Here is a 22,728-nt window from a genome sequence, read left to right on the forward strand (position 1 = left end):
TCTGCACTCTTTCTAGAGTCTCCACATCTTTTCTACATCGTGGTGACCAAAACTGAATGCAGTATTCCAAGTGTGGCCTTACTAAGGCATTATAAAGTGATATTAACACTTGACGTAAACTTGATTCTATCCCTCTGTTTATGTAGCCTAGAACTGTGTTGGCTTTTTTGGCAGCTGCTGCACACTGCTGGCTCATATTTAAATGGTTGTCCACTACGACTCCAAGTTCCCTCTCACAGTTACTACTATTGAGCAAGGTATCATCTATACTGTACCTGTGCATTTTGTTTTTCTTGCCTAAATGCAGAACCATACTCTTTTCACCATTGAATTTCACTCTGTTAGATAGTGCCCAATGTTAAAGTTTGTCAAGATCCTTCTGTATCTTAAGCCTGTCTTCTGGAGTGTTAGCTATTCCTGCCAGCTTGGTGTCATCTGCAAATTTGATGAGTTCCCCATTTATTCCCTCATCCAAATCATTGATGAAGATGTTGAAGAGTACTGGGCCTAAAACAGAGCCTTGGGTACTCCACTGCATACTTCCCTCCAGGTAGATGCAGTTCCATTGAGGACTACACGTTGAGTGCGGTTGTCAGCCAGTTATGAATCCATCTGGTGGTGATGCTGTCTAACCCACATTCTTCTACTTTGTCTAGTAGTAGGTTATGGTCTACCTTATCAAATGCCTTACTGAAGTCCAAGTAAACTATATCGACGGCATTCCTCTGGTCCACTAATTTTGTCACTTTGTCAAAGAATGCAATAAGATTAGTCTGGCATGATCTGTTTTTGACAAACCCATGTTGGCTTTGGCTATTACTTTGTTTACTTCTAGGTATTCGCTAATTCGTTGTTTGATTATCTTTTCCAGAATCTTTCCTGGTATTGAGGTCAGGCTGATAGGTCTGTAGTTTCCTGGATCTATTTTCTTTCCCTTTTTTGAAGATGGGAACTACATCAGCTCTTTTCCAGTGTTCTGGCAGTTCCCCGGTGCTCCAGGATCTCTGAAAGATATAGTTCAGTGGTTCTGAGGTCTCGTCTGCCAGTTCCTTCAGAACCCTGGGGTATAATCCATCCGGTCCTGGTGATTTGAACTCGTCTAGGGTACACAGGTACTCACTTACCATTTTTCCCCCTATTTCAATTTGTGTACCTAATCTGATTTTTGTGGTGCTGTTTTTGATAGGTTGGACTGTTTTTTCCCTTTGTGTAAAGACAGATGCAAAAAATGAGTTAAATAGTTCTGCTTTCTCCCTGTTGCTTGTCACCTTCTTGCCACTTTCTCCCAACAATGGACCAATTGTTTCCTTAACTTTTTTCTTGTTTTTAACATGTTGGAAGAAGCTTTTTTGTTATTTTTTACTTTTGTGGCAAGCCTTTCTTCATTGTGAGCCTTAGCTTTTCTTTACATGCTTGGGCTATTTGCTGATATTCCACCTTAGTTATGTCCCCGCCTTTCCACTTTTTATACTTATCTTTTTTGTCTTTCAATTTGTCAGAGAGTTGTTTATGCAGCCGTGCTGTTTTTTGGGGGGGAGCTGTTATTTTTCTTCTTCATTGGTATTGTGCTAGACTGGGTTTTTGTAATCTCATTTTTCAAAATTTCCCAAGCTTCTTGAGTTGTTTTCCCCTTGAGAATTCTCATCCATGGAATTCTTCCCAAGCTTTCTCTAAATTTAAAGTCCAAGTCTTAAAGTCCAAGACTCTAGTTTGACTTTGTTCTACTACTTGTGTTTGGATAATGTTGAATTCCAATATTGCATGGTCACTTGCCCCCAGGGATCCTATGGCTTCAACACCTTCTATCATTTCCTCTCTGTTAGTGAGAATTAAGTCCAATATGGCTGATTCCCCATTACTATTGTGGTGTGCTTCCTACATACCTTAGTTAGCTGACTAGCAAAAAGTTCATCAACTTCCTCTGCTTGGTTGGGTGGCCTGCAGTATAGACCTATGGCAATGTCATTTCCCCCCGCAACCTTTAATATTAACCCAAATACATTCAAAATAGTTCTCATCATTGTTGTGCTCTATTTCTGTAGAGATATAGTTATTTCTTATATATAGTGCAACTCCACCTCCTCTTTTATTTGGTCTATTTCTTTTAAATAATTTAAATAATTTAAATCCTTCTAGCCGTATGTTCCATTTGTCGGTTTCATCCCACCAAGTTTCTGTAATGGCAACAATATCGTATCTGCCCACTTTTACTTGAATTTCTAATTTGCCCTGTTTATTCCTCATACTCTGTGCATTGGTGTATAGACATTTGAGTCCATTTTGATTAACCCTGTGTTTACTGTCTACATAACCTGTGTTATGCCTGACTGCCCCTATTTCTTGCCACTTGTATGATTCATGCACATGGTATGGCACTCACTATTAAATGCTTGGGTTTGTTTGACAGCAGGAGTGATAATCTTACACGCACAAACATCGGTGTTAAATGCACTGATAACCCTATGAGTTTTAGATTGCTGGAGACAGAAATCTTCTGTATCAATTAATTATCTGTCCCCACTGTTCAGTTTAAATGTTTATCCAGAAAATCTGTGAATTTAATGCCAAGTAACTCAGTCCCTTTCTTGGATGGGTGCAAACCATCTCTTTTGTACAGTTTTTCATTGGACCAGCTACAGGCATCATAACTAATAAAACCAAAGCCTTCCCTTTTACACCACTCCTTTAGCCACACATTAAACTCTGCTACATGCTGGCCCTTCCCTTTTTGTTCCTTATATATTGGTATAACCTCTGAAAAGATAAGCCTACAATCTACACTACTAAGTTCATACCCCAAGCTCTGGAAATCATTCTTCACAGAAAGTACATCTTTTTGGGACAGATCATTTGTGCCAAGATGCATCAACGTCACAGTCCTCCAAAATCTCCTGGTAGACGGCTGTGTTGACCCTGGTCTTAATGAAGCACAGTGGTCCAAAGTCCTGTTGTTCAGTGGTCCAAAGTCCTCTTTTCTGATGAGAGCAACTTTTGCCAAAAGCACCAAAAACGGTTCAATGACCGTGGGATTACTGTGCTTGATTGGCCTCTCCATTCTTCCTCCATACTCTGGGTCCTTGGTTTCCAAATGAAATGCAAAAGTTGCTCTCATCAGAAAAGAGGACTTTGGACCAAGGAGCAACAGGACTTTGGACCACTGTGCTTCATTAAGACCAGGGTCAACACCAGGAGATTTTGGAGCACTTCATGCTTCCTTCCACAGACGAGCTTTATGGGGATGCTGACTTCATTTTCCAGCTGCCCACACTGCCAAAAGCACCATAACATGGTTCAATGATCATGGGATTACTGTGCTTGATTGGCCAGCAAACTCGCCTGACCTGAACCCCATAGAGAATCTATGGGGCATTGCCAAGAGAAAGATGAGGGACATGAGAAAGAACAATGCAGAAGAGCTGAAGGCTGCTATTGAAGCATCCTAGTCTTCTATAACACCTCAGCAGTGCCACAGGCTGATAGCTTCCATGCCACGCCGAGGCAGTAATTGCTGCAAAAGGGGCCCAAACCAAGTACTGAGTACATATGTGTGCTTATACTTTTCAGAGGTCCGATATTGTTCTATGTACAATCCTTGTTTTATTGATTGCATGTAATATTCTAATTTTCTGAGATGGTGGATTTGGGGTTTTCATGAGCTATACGCCATAATCATCACAATTATGACAAATCACGGCTTGAACTATCTTGCTTTGCATGTAATGAGTCTTATCTCATATATTAGTTTCACCTTTTAAGTTGCATTACTGAAATAAATGAACTTTTGCACAATATTCTAATTTTTTGAGTTTCACCTGTATATAGCAGAGGTGGGTTCCTACCGGTTTGGCCCGGTTTGGTCAAGTGAGTAGTAACTCGGCCGGCCATGCCCCCGAACCGGTTCTATCTTCTGCATGCGCAGAAGCATTTTTAAACCTAGTGTGCATGCACACATAGTGCGCATCAAGCACATGTGCCCCCAAAGTGCATCCCTGAGCGAACCGGCAGTAGAAGCTGGAACCCACCCCTGGTATATAGCATGTGTATATGTGTGTCCTATATATGTTTGGATAGATATACATTTTCTCTTGAGAGCAGGCAACATAATTTAATTTCACAGTAAAAAAATGACAATAAAAGTTTATCCATCTATCCATCGATCTATCTATCATCAATCTATATCATTTTCAATCATCAGAAAACAAAGAGTTCTAGTCCAGCCTTAGACATGAAAACTGATTTGGTGATTTCGGGCCAATCACCAGGAAACGGTGAGTTCTAATCCTGCTTTAGGCATGAAAACCAGCCAGATGACTTTGGGCTGGTGACTTTCTCTCAGCCCAATCCACCTCATAAAGTTTAGGTGGAAAATAGGAGGAGGAAAGAATATTAGGCATGCATACCAAACCTTGAGTGACTTATAAAATAATAAAGATGGGATAAAATAACTAACACTAATATTCCCCATGTTGTCTTAGCAGACTTGAAACATCCTGTTCTCGTGCTCCCTCACCTTCTCATTAATCAGATCCAGGCTGAGCCCTCGGGTGCGCGTCGAGAGGTCCACCAGCCCACGGCGGTTGGCGGCATTCTGCCGATTGAAAGCTTCCCTTCGGGACGTCATCAGGTGTTCTGTGCGACGCCTGGTAGCAGCTGATTGGCTGACGGGGCTGGGCACAGCCAAGGTCGAGGCATTTGCCTGGTGCTCTGCTTCGCGTGACTGCACAAAGGACTGGCGGACGCTGTCATAGACTCCTGCCGGGGGAGGAATTATTTAAAATAAGCATCCCAGGGACTCTCCCTGGGCAGTAAAACCTCTTTCACTAGACCTGCAAGAAATGCTCCTAGAATCATCAACGCATTTCCTACATTCCCATTTGGGGGAAAGAGACAATACAGAGCATGATTTGTTTCCACAGCAAAGTTGTAGATTCCAGTTTCAAACTAGGTGAAATACTCCTTTCTTTCATTCATTAGAATCGGTTTGCCCTGTTGGATTGGAGAAAACCTAGGCTAGGAGACAGGGGTGGATTGCTGCTGGCATTGCTGCTGGTTCGGTGCCTCAAAAATTTTACCGGTTACCGATTCACAAATGTGAGTGGTCCACCTTCCGTGCATGCGCTTGGCCTAAAAAAAGGGCCGTAGAGCCAGGGCAGGTGGGCGAAGCCACCTGCAATTTCCACTACCGGTTGGAGTGAACCAGTCAGAACCGCAGAATACTAACTCTGGTCCCGGGGTCTCTAACCCTAACCCTTCTTTTGCGACTTTTTGAGAAGCAAAGTCAATGGGGAATCTGGATTCACTTAACAACAGCCTAACTAATTTAACAACTGCAGCGATTCACTTAAGAAATGAAGCAAGAAAAGTCGTAAAAGGGGGCAAAGCTCACTTAAAAAGAAATTTCTCACTTGGCAACATAAATGTTGGGCTCAATCGTGATCGTAAGTCAAGGGCTACCTGTATATAAACAAGGGATTTGTCGCTGTGGATTGTTTTGTTTTCTAGACGGAACAATGACAGAAAACACTTACCCAACACGTTGGTGTTTATGAGAATGTTAAGCTGGTGTTTCAGGTCTGCTAGGCTGAGGTTGAGGCTCCGAACTCCACGCTCCAGGATGCCCAGCCCATGGTTGGCATTAAAATTCTTGTCCTGGGTGGCTGTCAGCAATCCCTCCAGCTGGGTCAGTGTTTCTGTTATATCAGCTATCTCCCGCCTGATCAGAGCAAGAGGGAGACATGAAATACCTCCCCCCCAAGACTTGTTAATCCAATGGGATGCTTTTTCTTTAGGGGCTACTTTAAGATGTGTGGACTTCAACTCCCAGACTTCCCCAGCTAGGCTGGCGGTGGGATTCTGGGAGTTGAAGTCCACACACCTTAAAAGGGCCAGGTTTGAGAAACATTGAAATAGAGAGCGACAAGAAAGCAACTGCTTTATATATCCAGAAATTCTTCAGATGCACATCAGTCTTGGAAGAGCTACCGCCAGCAGGGATATGATTTTGGTGGTAGATGATATAAATCCAGAGGGGGTATTCAGCAGGTTCTGACCGGTTCTGGAGAATCGGTAGCGGAAATTTTGAGTAGTTCGGAAAACCGGTAAATACCACCTCTGGCTGGCCCCGCCCCCATCTATTCTCTGCCTCCTGAGTCCCAGCTGATCGGGAGGAAATGGGGATTTTGCAGTAACCTTACCCTGGAGTGGGGAGGGAATGGGGATTTTATAGAATTTTACAGTGAGGACAATTAACCAGCGGAATAGCTTGCTTCCAGAAGTTCTGGTTGCTCCATAACTGGAGGTTTTAAAGAAGAGACTGGACAGCCAACTGTTTGAAATGGTATAGGATCACCTGCTTGGACTAGAAGACCTCCATGGTCCTTTCCAACTCCATTCTTATTCAGTCTAGTGGAAGTTGGGGCTGGGTTGCCTTTTGACTTACCGTACATCGTCCATATTATGCAAGAGGTGAGCAATGGCAGTGGCGGTGGCATTGCGAGCGCTGACCACAGCCTGGATGGCACTCAGTTTGTCCTGCAGCCGACGGAAGGGACCCTCGAAAGCGCCAGCAAGCCCTGTTTGGTGGAGCTGTTGAGCCCGCTGCATCAGGTTGCGAGTGTGGGCAGCCAGATCTTGCACAATGCGATCCCAGTCTCCAAAACACTGGTGACAGGGCTGGCAGGCAGGGAAATCGCCGGCAAAACCACGGGAGCACTGGTCACAGCGCACGCCAGACACCCCCGGGCGGCAGGAGCAGTGCCCAGTAGTCCGGTGACATTGCGGCTTCTCAATCCCACGTGGATCACAGTCGCAGGCTGCCAACAACAGACAAGAAGCTTAGCCCACACTCTCTGCTCTTCTACACAGTGCCCCTTAGCAAGCTAAGTTCAGCAGGGCTGCATTCTTCCAGAAATAATTCCTTTAACAAGTTGAACTGAACCTCAGACAGCAAACCCATTTTCCCATATGGCATATATTGCAGTAGTGGGCTTCAAATTTTTTAACAACCAGTTCTCTACCCTAATGACTGGCTGGGTGGGCGTGGCTGGCTGGATGTGGCCGGTTGGGGCTGTTTTGGGCTAATCCCACCACTGGCTGGCCCCGCCCCTGTCTGTTTTTCAGGTCATTTTCCGGCTGTTTTTCAGGCCATTTTCAGGGCTGTTTTCAGGGCCTTTTTGAGGCTGTGTTCTGCGCCTTTTTTCAGGCTGTTTTGGGGCCTTTTTTCAGGCTGTTTTGGGGGCATTTTCAGTGCTGTTTTCAGGGCATTTTTCAGGTTGTTTTCTGGGTTGTTTTTCAGGCCTTTTTTCAGGCTGTTTTTGGGGTGGTTTTGGCAATTTTTCAGGCCATTTTCTGGGCCATTTTTGGACCATTTTCAGACCATTTTTCGGGACATTTTCCAGGCTGTATTTTGGTCGGGGTCGGGGCCAGCCACTTGTGGGATTAGCAGGTTCACTGAACTGGGCAGAATTTTAACAACTGGTTCACCCAAACCAGTCCGAACCGGCTGCCGCCCACCTCTGCATACAGGTAGTCAGTCCTCAACTCACAACTCCTGTATGAAGCGACCATTCACAGCTACAATGGCATTGAAAAATGACTAGTCCTCACACTTACGACTGCTGCAGCATTCCTACAGTCATATGATCAGAATTATGTAAATCGATGAAGGTTTTATGTTTTGTGTTTTGTTTGTCTTTGTTTGTCCAAAAATAAAAAGCTTTTACAAAAAAAAGAAAAGAAAAGAATTTGGACACATGGCCACCAGCATATATTTGCAATGGTTGCAGCATTCCAGGACACATGGTCGCCTTTTTTGATGTTTCTTGCCAGCTTTCGACAAGCAAAGTCAATAGGGGAAGCCTGGCTTGCTTAATGACCGTGTGATTTATTTAATCACGTGGTCATTAAGCAGTTATTTGCCTAACTATTTGCAGGAAAGGCCATAAAATCGGGCATAAGTCATTTAACTTTCTTGTAAGTTGAGGATTTCACCTGTATGCTTCTGTTCTATCTATTCCAATCAATAATAAAAGCTCTATTATCTCAGCTTGGGTGCCCTTATTTCAGGCAGGATTGTTTTAAAAGGAGGACCGTTGTTTCATAATTTCATCCGCTTGACTGCTTGCATGCTTTCAGGGATATAATTGCACACTTGGCTGTCACAATCTCTGCGGAGGACTCGTTTACCTTATTCCAACACTTTCTTCAGTTTTTGGAATAAATAAGTCAATACTATGCTAAAATGCCACTTTTCATTGATGAAATTTTTGGTGGTTTTTAAAAAATGAACTTCAATAGAAATATTAAGACTCTAGTAGACATAAGACATTTATTTTGCTTTTAAAAGCAACCCGCCTATCCTATTGCCTCCCCCACCCCCAATAGATTTAAATTTTGCAGTCTGTCATTTTGACAGAGTCTCACATCTTGCTTTCTCTCTTACCTCTGCATTGCTGACCCGGCTGACCCCAATGGTTCTCCTGGCACTCTGAACAGGTGCGGCCTCCGAATCCCGGCCGGCATTGGCATTGCCCTGTGAACTACAAAGGCAGGCGCCATTAGAGGATCCAAGGCTGCTAACAAGGGCAGAGGTAGAAATACAATATGAGGCATGGGAGAGACACAGGAAGAAATGGCAGTAGCAATAACAATAACAATGTTAATAATACCAATAAGAATAATATAATAGTACATAATGTTAAAACATACTGAAGTTTTAATTCTCTGTAAAGCCTGATTATCTTCTCCTGGTATCTTCCTGTTCTTACCTAGGCTTCCCAAGAGCATGAAGCAAACTCCTGGTCCCAACAAAAAACCCTTTTATTAATTGACTGTGAATTCTGCTCATTCATATCCAGCAAAATCTTTCAAGGGAGGATTTACAGTCACAGACTTTATTTGGCTGGGAGAGCTGCCAGGCCGATATCTGCAAAACTTGGCAAGGAATCTTGGAGAGTCACGAACCAATTAAGCAAACTAATTGTCTCCTGCAAACTCCACTCCCCTTTCGCTACTTTTTTATTTCCTCTTGGAGGGGCCATTCATTGTCCACCTGGGGCCTTACTCCCAAGTCGATCCCTGTTCTTTAGCTGTTCCCTTCGTCTGGCAACTCTGTGCATGCGCACATTGGGAACATGCTCCAGCTGTTCGCCTGCCTCACTGATGTCTGACTCTGAAGGCAGCTGATAACTGGCTTATGGCTCTAGCCCCCTCTCTGCATCCGACACAGAGCCCTCATCTGAGCCTTTCCCAGACTCCAGGACTGGCCCATGTTCCTCCTCAACCTCCTCACTGTCCGAATCTCCTGCCAGCTCTGCTGGCGGGCTACAATACTTCCCAATAGAGGTAATGGGAGCTACTATAGCACCTAAATCTGTGAGAATAACCTTGGGGGAACAGGAAGAGCTCCAGTATAGATGATGGTCTAATAACAGAAAACTGAGTCCAAAGAAGGGATGGGAGTAGAGAAAACATCTCAGAAGGGACCTCCCTAGCTCTCAGCGAAGTATAACCAAGGTAGGAGAGGAGTACTTTCAGACTTGCAAAATTCTGTTGCTGTAATCTTACAATAGGGGGAGTATTAATACTCATTGTTTTGGTTTCCTGAACAACTAACAATATCTGAACATTACCAAGGTGGAAGAAATGACAAACAAACCTATGCAGTAGATAAGGTGTAAAATTATGGACATCAGCCAGCTTGGGACAATATGGCTTTCATGCCCAAAATTATTTAAATTCACGGTGGAGGGAAATTTGCTGTCAGAAGGGTGTAAAAGGTGATGATATGACCTTGGGATACAGCAACGGTCGTAAGTATGAACCAGTGGCCAAGCACCTGAATTTTGATCACATGATCTTCAGGGATGCTGCAAAGATCACAACTGTGAAAAACTGTCACTTTTTTCAGTGCCGTTGTAACTTTGAATAGTCACTAAATGAATTGTTGTAAGTCGAAGACTACCTCAGAGGTGGATTGCTCCCGGTTCGGCCTGGATCGGGCAAACCAGTAGTACTGGCGGCGGGAGGCTCTGCCAACCCGCCCGGATGGTTCTGTGCATGCGCAAAAGCATCACACACACAAGCGGACCAGTGGTAAAAAAAATTAAAACCCACCACCGGACTATCTGTATTGCTTCATAATGCCTACAGCACTTTCTGAGTGGTTTGCAGAGTCAGCCTATTGCCCCCAACTATCTGGGTCCTCATTTTACCCACCTTGGAAGGATGGAAAGCAGAGTCAACCTTGACCTGGGGAGAATCGAACTTCTGGATGAGCAGTGAGTTAGCCTGCAGTACTGCATTCCAACCACTGCGCCATCACGGCTCCAGCCCACTTTTTATCCTCTTATCAAGCCTATGAAATGCAACCGAATTAAACTCTCCTCCCCTTCTCCTAGCCTATCAGTCAAGGGCTTCCTGCAAGCTGGAAGGTTTCCAGGTTGTGGCCAGGGGTGGTATTCATTTGCTTTCCTTACCGGTTCCCAAATGTTAACGCCACACCCCGTCTACGCATGCGCTTGGCCTTTCGTGCATGCGCTTAGATCGCACGAATGGCTTGCACGCATGCGCAAGGCTTGAAAACCTGCCTAAATAGCACAGAGCCGGGCGGGTGGGCAGGCCCACTTGCGGTTTCCACTACCAGTTTGGGCGAAGTGGTCCGAACTGGCTGAATGCCACTTCTGGTTGTGGCCCACACTGTCCTTCTACATTGGAAGCTCTCCAGTTTTCAGCACAACATTGACCAAGATGTCTACGCCTGTCCACACAGAGCTCAGACTGACCTGATTACAAGCGGGGCTCAGTGAGTAATAGGAATGGCAATCACAGGGTTGGCAGCCCTGCCCACTGGTTAAGTTCCAGAAGTTGGGGGCACAACGGTCACAGTTCTGTCCTTGGACATTGGGTAGGCACTGGCACTGCCCACTATGCCGGTCACACTGGCACTGGTCTTGCGAGGAGCATTTGTTCTGCACAGTACCCAGATAGTTACAAGAGCAACCTGCAGGGAGAAAAAAAATATATATGATATTCAGCCCACTTCTTTGAAGGAAAAAGGATACGGCAATTAGTAAGCCAAACTATCTTTACAGAGAAGTAAATAAATATGTCAATTAAAAAGAAGCTAATCTCATTGGGAACCATAAACTAAACCTTTTTAGTTTGGAGATGCTGGGATATGATAAGATTGTGCAGAGTGTTGTGGTTCTCCATGGGCCAATCCTGGAGTCTGGGGAAGGCTCGGACAAGGGCTCTGCATCACAGGCAGAGAGGGGGCCAGGGCCATCTAAGGGTTATGTGCTGCCTCTGGAGCCTCCAGAGTTGGACATCAGTGAGGCAGAGGAACAAGGGGAGCCTATTCCCAGTGCGTGCATGCACAGAGCTGCCAGAAGGCAAGAACAGTTAACACAAAAAGGACAACTCGGGAGTAAGGCTTGGAGGTGATTGACCTCTCCCATAGGACATAAAAGAGGAGCAAAGGGACATGAGCTTTTGCAGGAAGCAACTTTGTTTATGCTGGTCAGTTTAAACTCTGAAGCTCTGTTTTGACTCTTTGCTCCATGTAGCCTTTCAAGCTAATTGCCAGTTAGGTCTTTGGCAGCGTTTCAAGGAAGATAAAAGTGGGTGTTTATCAGCCTTATCCTGAAGGACTGTGGCAGAATACTGTCGGACTCTTTACAAACTATTTGTGACTCTTTACGGGCTGTGAATGAACATAATTCGCAGCCTTTGAAATAAAAAGATGGTTTTGGGGACTAAGAGTGTGCTTTTTACTGTATCAGGAAGGTCAGAATACAGGCTGTCTTTTTAATAAGACAGTCTGCACAATCTTTTAGTAAATGTTTTAATAAGAAGGACTGTCTTTTTCCCAGTCATATCTACCCAACCCACCAGAGTGAGGAGGCAGGGAACGCTATGGGTCGCCTCTCCTAAGGAGGCCCATCTATCAGGAACCAGAAGAAGGGCCTTCTCCGTGGTGGCTCCCTCCCTTCCTGTGGAGCATCATCCACGTATAGAGATAAGATTGACCTCCCCTGTGACTCTCTTTTGCAAGACCATGAAGACGTGGTTCTGCCAGTGGGCCTGGGGACTTTTCTAAAATAAAAATAAAAATAAATAAAAGAAATAAAAGAATAAAATAAATAATAAATAAGTAAAATAAATAAAATATAAAAATAAATAAATAATAAATAAAATAAATAAAAATTAAAAAAATAAGTAAAGTAAATAAAACAAAAAGAATAAATAAAAGAAATAAAATAAAAAATAAAAGAAATAAAATAAAAAATAACTAAAATAACTAAAATAATAACTAAAATAATAAATAAAATAAGTAAAATAAAATAACTAAAATAACTAAAATAATAAATAAAATAAGAAATAAAATAAGTAAAATAAAATAACTAAAATAACTAAAATAATAAATAAAATAAGAAATAAAATAAGTAAAATAAAATAACTAAAATAACTAAAATAATAACTAAAATAAGTAAAATAAAATAACTAAAATAACTAAAATAATAAATAAAATAATAAATAACTAAAATAAAATAACTAAAATAAAATAACTAAAATAACTAAAATAATAACTAAAATAATAAATAAAATAAAATCCAGGGAGGCAGTGTTTGCAGCCGATACTTACGGCGGCAGGTGTGTTGTGTGGCATCGCCATAGTAACCCCTTTTGCAGTGTTGACACTGGTCTCCCTCGCTGTGGTAGAGGCAGCGAAGGCATTGGCCTGTGCGCCGATCGCAGGATTTGGGGTCTGCCAGATCAATGTTGTTATTACAGGTGCAGGGCTGGCATCGTCCTCTAACCTGCCAGGGGTTGCCATAATAACCAGGAGCACACTCGTCACAGCGCGGGCCTGTGTGAAAGAAGAGTGCCGGTTGGAACGGCTAGGAAAAACAGGAGCAAACTCAGCAAGCACAACCAAAGAACCACCAAGGTCACTCCAGGGCTGGGTTTCTGCCGGCATTACTGCCGGTTCGGGGCGTGCGCAATTTGCTCCTCGCGCTTGTGCAGTTGCCTGTAAATAGGTCTACACATGCGCAGAACATTAAAAATGTGGGGGGAAAAGATGTCGCAGCAACCAGGGAACTGGTTCGTGGCATGGTGAGCATGCAGTCTCTACCAGTTCGGCGACCCAGTCACCATTTCCACTACCAGTTCCACCGAACTGATAGGAAGCCACCTCTGGGTCACTCCCATCAATACTGACAGGGCAAGCCAGTAGAATATAAATTAAGCAAACACAACCCCCTACCATTGATGACGTTGCCTAGTTTGGTAATGAAACGTCTGCAAGAAAACAACCAAGCTCAGAGACCACCAGGATCCTTCATTTCAACCCCGAGCTACAGATATTTTCCTTTATTGGAGCAAACTCACTTTTCTCCCCAACATACATCACCCAACAAAACGTATTTCACCGCCCACAGTTCCAGCCTCTCAAGCCTCCCAGACTTGTGTTCTGCTCTTTCAATGCAGCTGGTGTAATGAGCCATTCCCCCAACCTCGCCACAAGGTGAATGAAGACCTGCTGTTATGGCCTGCCAGCGGCCAGCAGAGCTGGCAGCAGATTCGTACAGTGAGGAGGTTGGGGAGGAACATGGGCCAGTCCTGGAGTCTGGGGAAGGCTCTGATGAGGGCTCTGTATCGGAGGCAGAGAGGGGGCCAGAGCCGTATGCCAGTTATCAGCTGCCTTCGGAGTCAAACATCAGTGAGACAGACGAACAGCTGGAGCCTGTTCCCACTGCGCGCATGCGCAGAGTTGCCAGACGAAGGGAACAACTAAAGAACAGGAGTCAACTTGGGAGTAAGGCCACAGGTGAACAGTGAATGGCTCCTCCCATAGGGAATAAAAGAGGAGCAAAAGGGGAGTGGAGTTTGCAGGGGACAATTCGTTCGCTTAATTGCTTTGTGACTCTCCGAGATTCCTTGCCAAGTTTTGAAAGTATCAGCCCGGCAGCTCTCCAAGCCAGATAAAGTCTGTGACTGTAAATCCTCCCTTGAAAGACTTTGCTGTGAATGAGCAGAAATCACAGTAAATTAATAAAAGGGTTTTTTGTCAGGACCAGGAGTTTGCTTCATGCTCTTGGGAAGCCTCGGTCAGAACACCTGCCCTCATGCCCCAAAGCTGGACTTGCCTGTATAACCTCCAAGGCAGCTGCACCTCACAGTTCCGGAGGGGTTGTCTTGATGGCAAGTGACTGCAAAATTGCGCCCGGAGCCCGGAGCCTCGGGGCAAGGGCAAGGACGGCATTGGCCACCCAAGGACAGTGCTGGGTTCCCATAGTAGCCACCGGCACATCTGCACATGAGGGAAGAGATTGTCTTAGGAACACGTGATTTTATTTCTACTTTATTTATTTATTTGTATACCGGTGGTGGACTTGCCCAACACACCTCCTTCCTCCCATTTTCCCCACAACAACAAAAACTATGAGGCGAATTGGGCTGAGAGAGAGTGACTGGCCCAAAGTCATCCAGTTGGTTTTCATGGCTAAGATGGGACTAAAACTCTCCTCCACTACATCTTCATACAAGATTTCGACTTCCGGTTTGGTTTCTATCGTTTGTTTCCTCTTCTTCCCATATCCATTTGTTCCCAAGATCCAGTTTTGATACTTACGACACAATGCTTTTACTCATCAAGATCTACTCTTGTTTGATCTCTACTACACGAGAGGCAATGTGCTGTTGTACTTAACGTATTTATTTAGGACTGAAAAGGAAAAATTATTGTATACGAAGCTTTCACCTCTTACAAGAAAATCGATTTGAATGGTGCTCAGGTTCTGATGCTTTTATAGTTTTGTATGTAGTTGGGTTTTTTTTTTAGTTTTTTAAAGGTTTTTTTAGGGAGTTTTTTTTGGCCACAATGCTGAGCAGCAGCTCAGTGGCTGAGACGCTGAGCTTGTCGATCACAAATGTTGGTGGTTCGGTGGTTTGAATCTCTAGCACCTTGTAACAGAGTGAGCTCCTGTTACTTGTCCCAGCTTCTGCTAACCTAGCAGTTTGAAAGCATGTAAAAACGCAAGTAGAAAAATAGGGACCCTCTTTGGTGGGAAGGTAACAGCATTCCATGTGCCTTCACCGTTTAGTCATGCCGGCCACATGACCACGGAGACATCTTTGGACAGTGCTGGCTCTTCAGCTTTGAAACGGAGATGAGCACCGCCCCCTAGAATCGGGAACGACTAGCACATATGTGCGAGGGGAACCTTTATCTTGACCTTCCCCTAAAGTGTGTGTTGTTCAACTTACATGTTAGCCTTCAGCTATAATATTATCTAGGAGGTTTGTCATCAAAACAATCAAACTATTAAAGAAGCCCAAACTTGTTTAGTGTCCGAGTCTGATGGAGCCATTGGATGATAACTCCTAGACAAATGGCAGGATTGTGATGAATCATTCACAGTATACATAGCTATGCATATGTTTTTTTGCAAATAGATTTTCTCAATTATCTTCCACCACTAAAAGGTAGTGTACTGTATGACTCAATTGTGGTGATATGTCAAGGACTATCTGTATTCTAGGCTGCTGTTACTCTTGAAATGTAGGAGGTCATGGATGGACTTATGTCTATTAGCTAATGGCCAGCTCTCAGCACCCACAACCATTCCTGCTTTACCTCTCACACCGATCTCCTTCCGTGTGGCCCCGGCAATGCAAACAGCTGCCTGTCCGCGACTCGCATTCTTCTGCTCGGCCATTACACTGGCATGGACGGCAGTTTGGGAAGCCCCAGTGACCGGCCTGGCAGTGGTCGCAGCGAAGCCCAAAAACACCTGCCCGGCAAGGACACTGTCCACTGAAATTGTCACAAAAGCTGCTTTGGGACCCTTGGCTGCTGCACTGGCATGCTGGAAGGGGAAAGAGAAATCACATCATGGCAAGCCCTTGGGAGTTTCCGACTTGGGATGAAGGAACAGACCCCAATGGTTCAAAAAGCAAAACAGATGGAAATTAGAAGTGAATCGTAACAATAACAATAGCATCAGTGGTGGGTTTCAGCCGGTATGCCCCGGGCCACCGTACCGGAACAGTGTTTTGTTGGGCCCACCCACCCGCCAGCACTCCATACCTGTTTTTAAGCCAACTGGGCCACTTGCGCACGCTCGCACAGCATACGGCGCCTGCGTGACCTCCGCCAAGCAGCTGGAGCATCGCAGGGTGGTTGGTGCGCCTGCGTGCGCAGCGCACGTGCCCGAAGTGGACACCCGGCCCCATCGCAGCGTACTGGTTACAACGGGATCCGGAACCCACCACTGAATAGCATGTAGGCTTATTTATACATAGTGGTGGGATCCTACCGGTTTAACAACCGATTCGGTGATCCCACGCTTCACCGCGTGCCTAGTTTTGTGAAAACGTATCTTCCACATTACCACTGGTGAGGAAAACTCCTGAGGCACAGCAATCCGCTCTGCCGCACGACTCAGCTGAGAGGATATAGGTCAGTAAGATGCAAGGGTGGGTGGGCAGGCCCAGCTGATCATTGGAGCTACTGGTCTGAACTGGTCTGAACTGGTAGAATCCCACCCCTGTACTGCCCCATAGTGCTTTTACAGCACTGTCTGAGCGGTTTACCATGCAAGCTTTATTTGCATATTTCCCCAACAATCTGGGTCCTCATTCTATCAACTTGGAAAGAAGGAAGGCTGAGTCAGCTTTGAGCCTCGTCAGGATCGAACACCAGGCTGCGGGCAGAGTTTGCCTGCAATACTGCATTCTAATCACTGCACCACCAGGGCTCCCAATAATTGGGTGCTGATAATAGAAAAGCATCCTCAATTCTATTGAGAGCAGCTGAAAGATATATTATTTATCAACTTCCAACTCAGCTTTCCCTCCCCCCCCTACTGCTCCTCTTTCATTTGCTGCTTGAGGCACCTCAGTTGACTAGCAGGAACGGGAATTCAATATTATGAATTGATTGATCTTCTGAAAAAGAACCAGTTTGGTCTCCTGGTTAAAGGACCAGGCTAGAAGCTGGGAGACTGTGAGTTCTAGTCTTAGGCACAAAGCCAGCTGGTTGAAGATTTCCAGCTCTATTCCGATTGATTGATAACAAATATCTGCCAGCGTCTCAGATGCTGAGCTTGTCGATCAGAAAAGTCAGCAATTTGGCCGTTTGAATCCCTAGCGCTGGGTAACAGAGTGAGCTCCCGTTACTTGTCACAGCTTCTGCCAACCTAGCAGTTCAAAAGCACGTACAAAATGCAATTAGAAAAATAGGAACGACCTTTGGTGGGAAGGTAACAGAGTTCCGTGTGCCTTCAGCGTTTAGTCATGCTGGCCACATGACCACAGAGACGTCTTCGGACAGCGCTGGCTCTTCGGCTTTGAAAGAGAGATGAGCACCGCCCCCTAGAGTTGGGAATGACTAGCACATATGTGCGAGGGGAACCTTTTTGTTTATCTTACGTGGAAAAGGGCTGAAGTTTCCATAGAGGACCAGTTCCCACTAAATACATTTTCAAAAATAGAGATGGAGATAGGACGGTGAACTTCCTCCTGTCCTTGCAAGCTGCTTCTTCACCCCAACAAGCCCCCCCTAAACAATTTCCATCACCTCTAACGGCACTTCCAGTCAACGCTCAGTCAGCAAAAGCAACCTGCTTAGATCGATATTTCTGTACTGTCTCCAACAGCACATGAGCTGGGCTGGCAGGGACTGTGCTTTAAAGAAGCTGTGCTTTAAAGAAGAAAGGAAGCTGAGTTTCACTCACACTTGCATCCCCCAGGCCCAAAGCCGAAGGTGCCAGGAGTGCAGCGTTCACAGCGGCGGCCCATGACGTGAGGCTTGCACTGACACTGTCCGCCACTTGGGTTGCACTCGAGACTCAGAGATCCCTGGAGATCACACTGGCAGGCTGGAGACAGAGGAAAGAACAAGCAGCAGAGAAAAAGGACTTGATGCTCTTTGGCGATAAGCTCCTTCGTTTCTCCTTCCCATTGGCACAGAAATGGACCCGAGGCCCAAGTGACCCTGTATCCCCTCTCTCCATTATGTAAGGGGGAAAATCTGAAGGTGTTTTTGCCAGGGTCAGCCCTGTCTGTGCTTGCACAAGAGCAGCCAGGGTTCTTCTCCCTGAGCTCGGTTAGATCACTCACTTGGACCATTCGCCTCTTGGCTGTGAATGAACAGAAAGCTAAACTGGCAGTTTACCGTATTTTTCTGAGTATAAGGCGCACCAAGATTTTGAAGAGGCAAATTAAAAAAAAAAGTTTTTGCACTCTGCAGACCTCCCAAAAACGGCTCATTTTTCACAAAAAAAAGAGAGGGCGCGCATAGCCTTTAGGAGGCTTGTAGAGTGCTCCTGGAGGCTGGGGGGGGGCATAAACGAGCAAAAATCGGTCGATTTCTCGCTCATTTTTCCCCTCCCCAACCCCCAGGAGCACTCTAGAAGCCTCCTAAAAGCTATGCGCGGACATTTTTGCAAAGTGGGCGGGGTTTCGGGAGGCCAAAAATGCTGTATAAGCGTATAAGACTGCACCCAGATTTTCACCCTTTTTTTGAGGGAAAAAGGTGCGTCTTGTACTCTGAAAAATACGGTATATCCCATTACCAGTCCCAAAGGTTTCTATTCTGACTTAATGGTCTGGCCTTCCCCAAGCCCCAAGCCCTTCTCCACATCGTCAAGGAAAGCGAGTCCCAATCATAGCACCGCTGTCATTAGCAATAGACTTGGAGGCGGCTCAGCCTATGGATTTGGTGTCTACCTGTTTTCTACCTGCTTCCCTTCCTGCCTCTCCCAGCTGGAAGGCCACCTGGGGGAGGCAGCAGGTGAGTTGCATGCCAGATCTGAGCTGATCTCTGCCTTGGCTCGCTGCCCACAAACACAGCTGTCGGGGTGTTGGGACCGCACGGGCCAGATGTATCTCTGCTGCTGTTTCATAATGCAACCCCGCAGTTCCCGTTAGCTATGGTTCAGGCTGACTTTGAAGGCAGTTTTAGCATTCCTCCAGGCTTCAGAGAAAAGCCATAAACCCGTGTTCAAAGGCAGCCTGAACAATAGCCACTGGTCAGCTGCTTTTATTGCAGCCGCAGTAAAACTACTGCAACCTATCGGCTGCTAAAAGGAAAACTCTTAACGTCGGGATTACGGACAACTTTAAAACTGTCTGGCGTATAGGCTGGGAACAAGGGCAAAGCAACCCCATGGAGACCTCAGATCAAAGGGGTTGCCAGGACATATTCACACTTTGCTAAGATACATGTGGGAAAGGCCTAGAGCAGAGTGATGTCGAACCTTTTTCGCCTCGGGTGCCAAAAGCACACCTGTGCGCCCTATCGCATGTGCAAGCGTGCCCACCCTCATAATTTAATGCTCCTCCACGCCATCCACCCCCCCCCGTAACGTGGCTGGATACATGACTCCCCTGCTGCCCCGCGCATGGCTTTTTTGGAGCCTGGGGAGGCCGAAAACGCCTTCCCAGAGCCTCTACACGAGACCTGTACTTACCTGACATCAGAAGGAGACTGCTGGGAAGGGAAGGGCAGTGTGGGTGGGCCAGTTGAAAATCAGCTGGCCAGCGCACACATAAGCGTTGGAACCGAGGTAGGGCAACAGCTTCAGCGTTGCCACTTGTGGCATGCGTGCCATGGGTTCTCCATCACGGGCCTAGAGCAGGGGTGTCAAACTCAAGGCCCCCATGGGGTGCTTAGATCCCCGGTGCCTCTGCCAGTGAAAACGGAGCCTGAAAGGGTTGCGTGGGCCCACCCCCTGGGCTCTGTTTTTGCTGGCAGAGGACTGCAGGCGGCGGTCGCAGTCGAAAATGGAGTGAGTGACATTGAGCTGGTAAGCCCCACCACTACCACTCACGCCCTCCCCCCACCCCTCCCGAGGTCAAACACAACCCTGATGCAGCCCTCAAGGAAATTGAGTTTGGCAGCCCTGGTCTAGAGTCTCCAGGAACTGTCTCTCCCATCCCATCAGGGCTTCACTTTGAACTTTCCCGGTCTTCCTCTGAGTGAGGTGGGAAAGCCTCCCTTAGTACATGAATGATTTCTTCTGGGTCGAGCCCCTGGGTTGCGGTTGTATCTGGGCAATTTAACACTCACGGAGTGCCCCCTGGTGAATGATGGCTGACATGCTGGTGAGCAAGTTGGCGCAAGCTTCCGGGGTGGGCCCCTTAATCACGGGGCGAGCCTGCTGGGCACAGCGGTAGCGCTCAAAGGTCTCTTTGCGAGCAATAGAGGCGGCGTCCCCGGCAATGAACATCTCCAAGGAGGAGTAACGTGGCACCAGAACCAACTTCCAAGGAAGAGAAGGAGAGAGGGAGAGAAGAGGATATGGTTGGGTATTTGCAACTGGTTTCTCCAGGTATGGTTCTCCCTCTGCTAGGCGTGCCAGGGTTTACCAATCTCAGTACTTACAGAGTCCAAGAGTACAGCAGAGCCTTTCAAATGCTCACGCCCTCCGGAATGGGTAAACTCTACTCTTATGGTGTACCTGATTCCTTGTTCTAGGCAGACTGGCTGTGGCAGCACAATGTACCTGTGGAATGAGAATGCCAATTCACTCCACAGAGGTCTCCAGCACCTACCTCACCTACCCTCAAAGTTACAGCATTTGCAGTGCCCACTGTTGTCACATGATCGCGAGCCAGGTGTTTGGTAAATGGCCCGCATTTCCAAATGCTGCAGCAAACCACAGCTGCTCCAGATTTCTGAGGTTCCTTTGCAGCTTCCCACAAGCAAGGTCAAAAAGGAAGCCAGCGGGAAGTCAGACATCCTGGTTACGAGAGGACCTTGCTTAATAATGATGCCTATGATGATGGCTTAACGATGGCAACTGGGGACTGCCACAACTGTGGTCATTAAGCAGTGCCCAAGATGCTGCTGATACAGTTCTATAGAGGAATTATTGAGTCTGTCATCTGCACCTCTATAACTGTCTGGTTTGGTTCTGCAACCCAACAAGACAGACATAGATGTCAGAGGATAATCAAAACTGCAGAAAGAAAAATTACTGCCAACCTGCCTTCCATTGAGGACCTGTACACTGCACGAGTCAAAAAGAGGCCCGTGAAAATATTTACAGACCCATCACATAAATTGTTTCAACTCCTACCCTCAAAACGACGCTTTAGAGCACTGCACACCAAGACAACTAGACACAAGAACAGTTTTCCCCTGAATGCCATCACTCTGCTCAACAAATAATTCCCTCACTGCTGTCAAACTATTTACTAAGTCTCACTACTATTAATCTTCTCAGTATTCCTATCACCTATCTCCTCCCACTTAGGACTGTGTGACTGTATGTTTGTTGCTTGTATTCTTACAATTTATATTGATTGTTTCCTAATATGATTTAATTGCTTATTTGTACCCTATTACTATCATTAAGTTTTGTACCTTATGATTTGCGACTAATGTATCTTTTTTATGTACACTGAGAGCATATGCACCAAAGACAAATTCCTTGTATGTCTAATCACACTTGGCCAATAAATAATTCTATTCTATTCTATTCTATTCTATTCCATTCCATTCTATTCTCTTTATGACTCTTTCAGTGATGGTAATTTTGGGTTCAATTACCATCATTAAGCAAGGACTACCTTTATTACATGGGCAGAAGAAGGCTTTCTTGCACTCTGTACTATGGAGGCAATTGAATGGCATCATCAAGGAATCTCTGCCTCCTGTTATGGATGGGAGGAGAAGCAAAACAAGTTGGTGCTACTTCTAATCATACACTATAAACTTCTAATATAGTTTAGGTTTCTGTGAATCTCACTTGCTTATTATTTTGCTACATACACAAAAATAATATTATGTGCATTTTAAATGCACCAGGTATCATGGCTACAGAGAAAAGTTTGTCTAGAGATTGTCATTGAGACTTTCAAGCAGAAGAATACAGCATGGTTTCCAGGAAAAACTGACTAAGGCTTTGTTATTTGCTGCCAACTTAACCCCTAATCCTTTTTTTTTTCTCCCAAGAGATTTCTGGTACCTTAGTGAAGATGGTTTATTATGCTGTTTATATTTGCTTCTTATGCTTTAAAATTTTTCATCTACAGAAGGAGAATAAATTATGACAAAGAAAATTCCTGCAAACACATTGGAGTTACTCAATATGTCCTGGCACAATTCTTTACTGTCCGTGCCATCTTTTTAAGAAGACAAAAAACTGCATGCTGTTTTGAAGATTAAGAATCTGTTAATCATGCAATCCATCCTCTTGAATCGATATTGAGTAGTTAAAATATTACGCATCCAAGTCTCCTGATTTACTTATTTACTGAATCAATATAGATACAGCACACAGAATAAAAATCCCCCCCAAATTTTTTGATAGTTAAAACTAGCCTGGACAGTCTTAGATCAAAGAGGATGGAGAACTGAGTTAAATTGATCCTGCCAATATATGCCTCAAAATCCATCCCTCTTAATCCCAAGGAGGAAGCAACTGGGCTTTCATGAGGCAACTGGACTTTCTTGTTTTTTTTCTTTGAAGACATTTCGCTTCTCATCCAAGAAGCTTCTTCAGCTCTGACTGGATGGTGGGGAATGGAAGGATCCAGTCAGAGCTGAAGAAGCTTCTTGGATGAGAAGCGAAACGTCTTCAAAGAAAAAAACCAGAAAGTCCAGTTGCCTCATGAAAAAGCACTTTTGGAACAACCATGACCTGGATGACTGAAAATCTCTGTAGAATCCCTCTTAATATTTCCCTTTCTCAGCAATTAAAATACCACTACAGG

At 45.3% G+C, this 22,728-nt stretch overlaps 1 protein-coding gene across 3 annotated transcripts in view; it reads right to left on the reverse strand.

Annotated features, from left to right (window-relative positions):
* Positions 1 to 22,728, reverse strand: part of LAMB2 (laminin subunit beta 2) — an 82,290-nt gene that overhangs the window by 14,602 nt on the left and 44,960 nt on the right. For all 3 annotated transcript variants that reach the window (XR_014173835.1, XM_081935904.1, XM_081935905.1), the window contains exons 16-26: positions 20,393 to 20,513; positions 20,078 to 20,270; positions 17,742 to 17,885; positions 15,641 to 15,872; positions 14,151 to 14,314; positions 12,644 to 12,868; positions 10,782 to 10,999; positions 8,441 to 8,537; positions 6,440 to 6,812; positions 5,529 to 5,713; positions 4,511 to 4,752 (exon numbers count right to left, since the gene is read on the reverse strand). Coding sequence is in view for 2 of the 3 variants with exons in the window: in XM_081935904.1 (XP_081792030.1) it covers positions 4,511 to 4,752; positions 5,529 to 5,713; positions 6,440 to 6,812; positions 8,441 to 8,537; positions 10,782 to 10,999; positions 12,644 to 12,868; positions 14,151 to 14,314; positions 15,641 to 15,872; positions 17,742 to 17,885; positions 20,078 to 20,270; positions 20,393 to 20,513 (2,194 nt within the window). In the remaining variant the exon portion in view is untranslated. The remainder of the gene's footprint in view (positions 1 to 4,510; positions 4,753 to 5,528; positions 5,714 to 6,439; positions 6,813 to 8,440; positions 8,538 to 10,781; positions 11,000 to 12,643; positions 12,869 to 14,150; positions 14,315 to 15,640; positions 15,873 to 17,741; positions 17,886 to 20,077; positions 20,271 to 20,392; positions 20,514 to 22,728) is intronic.

The sequence above is a fragment of the Natrix helvetica genome, assembly GCF_964273705.1.
Source record: "Natrix helvetica genome assembly, chromosome: 1".
Taxonomy (NCBI): Eukaryota; Metazoa; Chordata; class Lepidosauria; order Squamata; family Natricidae; genus Natrix; species Natrix helvetica.